Here is a 9284-nt window from a genome sequence, read left to right as displayed (position 1 = left end):
ACTTAAAGTAATTCAACTTAAACAAAATATCCAAATATTATGAAAGTAAAATGTTTTAACAAAAATATTTTAAATATAAAGTTAGGTCAATGTTATCAAGGCTAATGGAATCTAAAGCATCTCTTATTTTGCTCAAATTCCTACAAAGTATAAATATAAAAAAAACAACATGAATGTAAACCATATATATTAGTGATAAATCTAATTTTAAAAAATGAATATCATTGTTAATGAAAATAGTAATAATAATTTTCAATATTATTATCAATATCATTGTTACTGAAAATAGTAATGAAAATGAACTTTTTATAATTGAGTGGTTTAATTAATTAAATTGAATGAGGTTCAATTTGATTCAATGGCTTTTCAAGAGCAGAACGAAACATGTGCAATGGAACCGGAACATTTTGGGCAGAATTTAGCCGAAAAATCCGGAATGGACCGAGATTTAAAATGAGATGAAATTTGTTTTGTTTTTTGAATTGGTATGGAATGTTTCGGCCATTCCGGGCGAAACGAAACAGAACTGACAACCTTGTTCTCAATCAGCCAAACACTGAAAGATAAAATTAAAAAAACAAATAATTTTTTAAAAAAATTTAAACTCGCCTAGTTTTTTAATAACCTGGTTTTTTAAATGATTTTATTTAACGAGACTTTTTAAAAAATAAATCACACCACAATACTGTGATATTTTTCTGATACTAACCCGATACTGGAATATTTTTTTAATATTGTGATAATCATATAAAAGATAAATTAAAATAAATTACCAACTCTAAATCTCCATAAACACATCATATAAGAAATAAATTAAAAAAAAATCAAAAACCAAAAGAAAAAAAAGGATCAAAATGTAATAATAATAATAATAAAAAAAGTGTAAAAAAAAACACATTGCTAATGAATTTGGGGAAATAGTGTGTTACCCGCACCTTTTAGCTTTATAGATACTTAATAATAATAATAATAATTTAGGAAAGGTGATCTTATCAACAATGCCGATCACGTGACTAATACTCGTATTAACATGAATGATATAACTCAAAAAGTGACAAATTAAAGACTAGCCAGTCTCTTAATAAAATCTTGAGATATTAGTCTCACTCACTTGACAGGACCACCCACTAGTTCCTCGTATCCCTCCTGCTTGTCAGCTACTCTGTTTAATCATCAGTGCCAAAGTACCGGTCACCAAACTCACCCATGCCTGGTATGACCCGAAATTCCTCGTTTAAGGCAACATCAATCTCTGAAGTGACGATTTTCAAGGATGGGAACCTTTTGCAAACGCAATGGATGCCCTCAGGAGCCTGAAGTTCCAGAGTGAAAAAATATCAATAGACTTCAGCAATCTAAACTCGAGCAAGATACTGCAACAAGTATAGATTTACCTTCAAGAAAGTCATCATCAAAAGATAGTAACTTACAGATATTAGGTTTAGGAATATGATGTGGGATTCTGGAACTCCTTTCTGTATGAGAAGTTCTATCGCTTGGTTTGCAGAGTTACCTTAAAGAAAATTATCAAAGATAGCAATCAATCATCTACAAGGCAATGAATAATTTCCATGGATGAACAATGAATGCCTTCTCACATAATTGGTCAGATATTTGACATACCACATATGAATACAAGCCATCATACATCCTAATAGAGCACCACTAGACAGCCAAAAATAAAGATTGCTCTTAAATCAAAGACCGAATTTTTTGCTGGATTTGTCAAAGCTTCACTTAAAATAAAGATTGCTTAAATCTGGCCAAATATTTTTCAGCTGGAAAATGGCCAGATTTGTCAAACTAACAGCAAAGCCAATGTATGGCTCCAAGTACTATTTTACACATAGATGCAAAATACTTCTTCCCATGAACAAACTTATTATAGTAAAATCTCTGTGCGGACATGAAATCAGATTCCAATGAAGTAAAAACAATTTTCAGCAGAATCTACATTATTCATTGAGAAACCAGAATAGTGAGGGAAAAGAAAAAGCTCAAGAAATAGAAAATAGAAGTGAAGAGATCACTACCAAATCAACCAACTAAAACAAAAAAGAGTAACGCTATAGGAACATATACTTGAGACTTTAAGACAAAACAGACAATGGCAAAGTTTGAAGTGAATAGAAACTTATTACCTGTAGCAAGAACAGGGTCTAGAAGCAGGACATGCCGTTCTGAAATATCCTTGGGGAGCTTCTCATATATAAGCTGCATAAGTTGGAAACAGCTAATCTAATGTTAAAAGATAACTAAAATGTGATCCTCAAGTACTCTGAGGAATTTCTTATTGGGTAATCATAAAATTTTACCTGTTTTCCATTGTCTCCATCACGGTGGATGAGTAATTTTCCAATTTTTATTCCTTTGCAGCATGCTCGCAACGCATTTTCCATGCTTTCTCCACTGTAAATGACAGACAAGAAGTACTGGTTAGCAGAAATATATCTGTATTGAGGCTCAATATGACCCTAGCATCAGGGTCGGGAAGCTGAAGAATGTATCTAAACTCATTACTGCTTGCACCCTAAGATGACAACTTGCCGCTCAACACATTCCTGAAGCAAGATGCCAACAAACCAAATGCTAGAACTGCCAAAGTAAATAATTGATTTAAACCTCACCTTCGAACAATAGAAACCCCACATAATTTCTTGCAAAAGTCAACACCAGTGTAAACCGATCCTAGAATAGAATAAAATCAAATTTTCAATGTTGTGTAGAAGAATTGACCAGTAAATTCATCTAATATTCAAATTCAACTATTCAACACACAGAAAATGCAAGGGCTTCTCGACACCTAAAGTCTTATATTTCAAATTAAGTTGCAAAAATTAGCGCCCTCTCTATATATTTTGTACATATAAAGATAGAAAACTAAAAACAAGGAAAATGAGTGATGCAGTAAAAAATGAATTAAAGGAAAAGAAAAGGAAATGTTACAAAGAAAACATATTATAGAACCCACGCTTCATTATTTATTCTACTCCAACACACCTGTTGGTGTCACTACTTGCTTCTCAGTGAATGGCAAATGGCCCAGACCATGTTCCAGAACCTGAAAACTCAGTGAAAACATTTATTACAATCTATAATGAGAACAAAGTACAAGAGGAATTTTGGAAAAATGGATAAAATATACCAGACGGATAAGTCGGTCTGAATAAAATACAAAATCATGCTTTGATATCTCCTTGTCTCGAATCAGTGTATGCATACCTCTTATCTGCAACATGACTCGTCAACATAAGCAAATCCAAACAAAGGATGAATCAAAGCTGGACGGGACTCAAATTCAACTAAATTGCATATCTATCTGCAGAGGCTAAGGAAGATCTTTAAGCACACTAGTCTCATCCATTGACATCATACTGCCAATTGACCCATTCCCACATTGGTTTCTTCTTCTTTCTTTTGGTACTTGTTTAGATATACATACAAATAAAAGAAAATGACAAATCTTAGGCCTTGCCCAACATTTGCTCATAATGCCCAATACCCAAAACCAAAAGCCATGCTAACATAACATTCTTGTTCACGTGAACTATTGCTTCATTCCAACCGTTATGCCCCAACTCCAAAGTCACTTGATGCCTCTTTGGACACTACCTATAGACTCAATTTTATATGTTAACATTGAATGGTTACTATAGTTCACTGAATATAATCAGTTTGTTTTGAAGACATAACCATTAAAATATTACCACTAATACAGTTCACACAATAGGTTTTGCACTCTCTTGCAAATACTGAAAACACTACCAAAATCAGTTTCACATACTGCATAATAGCAACAAATGGAAAATAATACAAAAGACATACCTGAAAAGTTGACTGAATGACATGCACATTTGGATATATTTTGCACAGATCATGTTGACCTAGCTTAGTGTGGATATGTTGCACAATTAAATCAATGGCAACATGATTGTCACCTCCCCGTGGGATGATCACATCAGCATATTTCTTTGAAGGCAACACAAAATCATCAAAAGCAGGCTTCACAAATTTAGCATACTGCAAAATCAACAGTTATGCTTCAGTGTGTGACATTAATAACAGTCACATAGAGTTTAAAGAGATTAAATCTCTGAGAATTACCCTCTCAATTTCTGCAAAAATTCACAGCATAAGCACCTTGAAAATCATGAGCAATATTAAAATGGTACATTATCCTTGCTCTAATATGGATTAACCAATCACCAATCCATGATTTTAAAGTTGTAATTAATGATCCAAGGTCACTTTAGTGGTCCAGCAGAAGAGTTTCCTACCTCCGGCCAACAGACAAACACACATGAATTGCTATGGAAGTTTAGATCCACTACTGTCTATATATGTGCTCAACATGGGGGTTTCTTCCTAGGATAAACATGTAGCAGCACCAGTTGAGCGCTTGCATTTCAGTCACTAATTGATGGGATATAACAATTTCCAGTACACCATTTACTGAAATACATTTTGATTAAGACACTTCTTAGAAGTCAAAATCCTACTCCTATTTTCCACAGCCATTTCATTCCAAGTGGACAGTATAGAGTACAAAACTAGGAGAATGAAATGAATCCTTTCCTTTGACATCTAGAGACTTTAATTTGAGTCCTCCGGTGGCAAGTTCATGATAATTGAACTTAAACTAGAGGCAGGCATTAGCCCCGGTGCTTCAATGCATGTGCTGCTGGTTCGAGATGGATGATGAATACTAAACACAGTGTTATATCCATTTGAGTGTAGGCCACTTTCCTTCTATATTGTGGCTTTCATACAATCAGGAAACAGTGTACACTAATGCAAGCAATCACATACAAAGCAAAAAAAACAAAGGATATTCAGCAATATAAATTAAATTTGCTTAATATACTTAGCAAATATGCCATAATTTTAAATTAAAATAGGAATGAAATGCTTCATGCAAAACATGTTTATGTGAAAAACACACTTACAAGCCATGGCTGACCTTAATCATTATTTCACTAATTGAGGACAAAAAATATAATAAGCATAAGTGCTAACCTGTTCAAGAACAGAGTTTATGTCCCTACCCCTCTCAACTGTGTCACGCCTTATTCTACGAGCAAGCCTCACATCAGCATCTAGAAGCAACACATCACCAATATAAATAAAGGGGAGAAAGCAAAGTAAAGAAAAATATAGTAAAAGCTAAAAAAAATTAACTGCATCTTCCTTCATTTGACAGTCAAGTAACTCTTTAGGCAGACCATCTCCCAACATGTCTGACTAGACTTCTGTGGCTTTATTACATATTAAGTTATGATTAAGATAACACTATCATATGGCATTCTGAGCCCAAAATGGTTTTCCACTTTATGTTAAACTGAAGGATTTATGTACAAGTAGATCCAATATGCAGATTACTAATGATTACCATACTTATTCTTGTCAAGAGTGCTGCATCTTTGGTCACCCAAAGGCAAAAGATTTATAATATAGCAATTGCCTGTCAATTTACCAGATTGTGTGTTAATGAGCTCAAGCAGGGCATGAACACACAAGCACACACTACACAATCTCCAAGACCTATGGAATATTGAGGGGGGATGTTTTCCATGATAGATAACTAGTTAACAACTCAAACCTGTGTCAACAAAGATTTTCATGTTCATCAGGTTGCGAACACGCTGGTCATGGAAAACCAGAATCCCCTCAAGGATAATCACATCAGAAGCGTTTACCTGACAAAAAATCCAAGTAATGTTTCAAAAGAAACTAGAAAGAATTTGCATTTAAAATGACCCTCTCTAGAAGAAGAAAGGCAAAGAGATTGAAAAATAATTAGAAAAAAAGGAGTAAATAGTGCCAAGAACAATTCAAATGCCCATGTATTAAATATTTCAACTTCTTACTTTCCATGACAGTAGAGCTTTGCAGCTGTTTATAGGGGATTTAACTAAATGGCGAGAAAGTGCACTAACAGCAGTAGGTTGACTTGTGATGATGTCAAAATTCACAAACCCTCACAATATTATCACTAAATCATTCACCCTCTGCGCTTGTAATTTCCCGCATAGAATTGCAGCAGGAAAAAAATAAATGTGGTACCACATTTTCATCCATGCCAATAGCGGGAGCGAAACGCAGCAACCTCGACCTTTTATAAAAGGAAGAGTTTCCAACTGGGGTACCAAGTTAAAATCGCTAAAATGATTGATCAAACATGTCACGATTTACCATCCCGTATCCAAAATTATCACACCAATCCTCAGAAAAAAAAAAGTCATTGGTGCTGAAAATTCGGTAAAGTAAGTACCTGCCTGAAGCTATCCGAACATCGGCGATGGCTCTTAAAATCATAGATTGGAACTTGATAAGAATGCCCACTTCTCATCTTTTGAACACAGTCTAAAAGCTGCTCCGTATCAAAAGCATCTACAACGACAACAACAATAACAACACTAAAACAACTAACCACAAAAAAAAAAAAAATTATTTCTCAAAATTTGAAGAACAGCTCAATTTTACCAGGATGATCAAAATTATACTCATGCACTCGCTTCGATTCTTCAGCCGTCAAGCCACGGTAAAATGAATCCTAAAATTCAAAAACAAATCATAATAATAAAATTTTAAAATGAGAGACAAAAAAAATAAATCCAAAAAATTAAAAAATTAAAAAACCTGATTAACAAGAACAACACGGTGATCATGAAGCTGTTGAATGATCATATCGCACACTGTAGTCTTACCGGAAGCCGTACCACCAGAAACACCTACAAAGTTAATAAAATATTCAAAAAACAATATTAGTATTTTATTAAAATTAAATAATTTAAATTTGTGAGCGAGTGAGTGAAATATACCAATGACAAAAGGCTGTTTGGGAGCATTGGATTCGGAAGCGGAGGCGGAGCGGTGAGAGGGAGACGCAGTGGAGGAAGACGGAGGAGAAGAAAGCAGGCCATCGAGACGGAGGCCGGAGAAGTGAGGACCTGAGGCCTTCTCCATTACGTAGTCAATAGAATTGGTCTCTTCCGGCATCGTTATATAGTGGTTATTTTTCTACTGTAACCACTACACTGGAGTTTCTGTTGGAACAGGGACAGGAAGAAATAACAAATGTGGGTGATTGAAACCTTGCTGTTTGGTGTTCTTGGGCCTGTAACTTCTTTTTCTTTTTTTAGAGAGAGAGAGAGAGAGAGAGAGGTTTGTGTTGCGAGAAGAGGAATATGCTATTGATTGGCTCCACATATTTCCTTTTTTTTAAGGCAAAAGAAAGCCTTTAGATGCTCACATGTAGATTGTTTATTCCTGTTTTAGATTTTGCATCTAGAAAATAACTCAAAGCTGTTATAAAGAAACTATCCAACATAAAAAACTAAATATCTTGACAATACCCTACAAAGAACTAAGGCCCTAAAAAATATATACATGTAAGACACACAACATGAAATTTATAATAAACATTTTTATTATTATAGCTATACAGATTATAGTAATTAAGATTAATAACCATATAAACGAAAACAATATTATTAATCTTTCTACAAACACAACATACCAAGTCAATTTCCATATAATACATTCTCATTGTAACATTCTCTTTGAGTTTTTCATATGAGTTGTCATAATCCAATTCTAGATTATTCCTAAAACTTACCTTTTAAAAAAAATTAAAAAATAAAAACTGACAACGTGGAGATAGCATGACGAGTAATCAAGTTGCAATTTTAAAAGAAATTCGAGATCTAATTGTACCCTGTTATACTAAAAAATAGAGAAACAATGCAAAGACTTCACTATACTTTAAATGAGTCAAATTAATTTTATTAGGGGCTTAATTGGTGAAAAATTAAATTTAGAAGTCTAATTCGGGCTTAATTGAGAAGATTGAAATTTTAAGAGACTACATTTAATTTTTACCAAGTTAATTGATTGAAATCAGGGGTAAAATCGCAAAAAAATTAAAGTTTTTTAGGTCAATTAGGGGTCCAATTGAACATTGTCGCAGCCAATGACCAATTTGTAAAAGACGCCAAACTATAGGGACTTAATTGTTTGAAATCAGGGGTGAAATTAAAGAAACTGGAAGTTTAATGGTCAATTAGGGGTTAGATTGCATAAATCTAAGACCAAGAACCAAAGTGCAAAAGGCGTTGAACTTCGGGGTTCAAATTGAAGTTCGACAGGGGCTAAATTGCACTAAATCAAAGGTTTGGGGTTAATTAGGGGTGCAATTGAACGAATGCGAAGGATGAAGGTCTCAATTGAAGTTTGACAAAAATCCCTTATTTAACCCAAAACAACGTCGCTTTTGCATTTTTTTTAAAAGAAAAGGAGAGAGGACCAGACGACGTGTCGTCTGGTCACTGTTCATTGTCTTCCCTGATTTTTCTCGAAAATGCTGCCCGGGTGGCTACTTTTCAGGTGCATTTAATGCCTCATATGTTCACCAAAATTAACAACACATGAACTAAAAGTCACTTGACATCCCTCTATCCCCGAGTATGGTCCGTTCAGGCATATTATCATCAAAACAGTCCCGACGCCGGCCAAAAATAGCCAACTTAGGCAGCCTTGAACTGTCAAATTTGACAGTTCATGGTGCTTACTTTGAACCAACGATTGGGATCCTTACCAACCGAATCAAGGGCTGAAACTTTTCCCCTATAAATACAAGATTACCCTTTTCCACCCCACCCCACCCCCAATAAATAGGAGTGGATTTCATGGCTTGAGCAGGGAGAAAATCCAATCCAAAAATTGAAAAAAACCAGCCTTCTCCTCCCAAGTTTTTTTTTTCTGCAACGAGTTCTCTCTTTTTTCTTCTCTGTCGTGGCTTTCGGCCACCACCAGTATCATTGTTGGCTTGACCACCATCCTCTCTACCACAATCAACCTCCGACTACCTCATGTGGTGGTTACACCAACTCTCTCTCTCTCTCTCTCTCTCTCTCTCTCTCATCTGCAACTTCTTCTTCCTCCTCTACCAGCGGCTAAGACCGGCCACCACCTCTACCACAGACTCAGCCACCACCGCACGTCGTCCTCCACGGCCAGACCGCCACCGCGCCAAGTAGCTTTCTTCTCTTCCCTTTCTTCTTCTTCTTCACTGCCTCTATTCACAGAGTGAACAGTACGTGAATTATAATTCACGTCCACTGTTCATGTAGTGAACATTGGGTCGGCCCACTTCTGGCCCAGCCCAACTATATGGGCCAGACTCGGCCCGGCACCAAAAAGAAGGAAAAATCTATTGGGCCGAGATTGGCCCAATCCAACATTCCTGGGCTCGACCCAGTCAATTGGGGCAGCCCAGCCCATGT

The 9284-nt window shown here is 35.5% G+C and overlaps 1 protein-coding gene across 2 annotated transcripts; it reads right to left on the bottom strand.

The window, feature by feature from the left end:
• Positions 1 to 908: 908 nt before the first annotated feature.
• LOC18107227 (uridine/cytidine kinase UKL1, chloroplastic) lies at positions 909 to 7197 on the bottom strand. Of its 2 annotated transcripts, XM_006373162.3 has the most exons (14): positions 6822 to 7195; positions 6640 to 6731; positions 6484 to 6553; positions 6272 to 6390; positions 5600 to 5696; positions 5017 to 5096; positions 3826 to 4020; positions 3146 to 3229; positions 3001 to 3061; positions 2628 to 2688; positions 2316 to 2409; positions 2142 to 2214; positions 1431 to 1513; positions 909 to 1313 (listed from the first exon to the last, which is right to left on the bottom strand). In XM_006373162.3, the coding sequence occupies exons 1-14, from the start codon at positions 6997 to 6999 to the stop codon at positions 1167 to 1169; spliced, it is 1434 nt and encodes a 477-aa protein (XP_006373224.2). In that variant the 5' UTR covers positions 7000 to 7195; the 3' UTR covers positions 909 to 1166. The 2 variants fall into 2 exon arrangements, with proteins under 2 accessions (XP_006373224.2, XP_052304732.1); XM_052448772.1 differs by lacking the exon at positions 1431 to 1513 and having other exon boundaries at positions 1234 to 1373; positions 6822 to 7197.
• Positions 7198 to 9284: the final 2087 nt, after the last annotated feature.

The sequence above is a fragment of the Populus trichocarpa genome, chromosome 17 (assembly GCF_000002775.5).
Source record: "Populus trichocarpa isolate Nisqually-1 chromosome 17, P.trichocarpa_v4.1, whole genome shotgun sequence".
Lineage (NCBI taxonomy): Eukaryota > Viridiplantae > Streptophyta > Magnoliopsida > Malpighiales > Salicaceae > Populus > Populus trichocarpa.
Note: the sequence above shows the minus strand (reverse complement) of the source record. Positions and strands in the feature narration are given on the sequence as shown.

What these genes read in the sequence shown, in the direction of transcription:
- LOC18107227 (XM_006373162.3), bottom strand. Translation starts at nt 6,999, where the DNA reads ATGCCGGAAGAGACCAATTCTATTGACTACGTAATGGAGAAGGCCTCA. An exon ending in GTGTTGTTCTTGTTAATCAG is followed by an intron (nt 6,554 to 6,639) that starts GTTTTTTAATTT and finishes TTTGAATTTTAG; the next exon opens with GATTCATTTTACCGTGGCTT. An exon ending in ATGGAGACAATGGAAAACAG is followed by an intron (nt 2,215 to 2,315) that starts GTAAAATTTTAT and finishes CAACTTATGCAG; the next exon opens with CTTATATATGAGAAGCTCCC.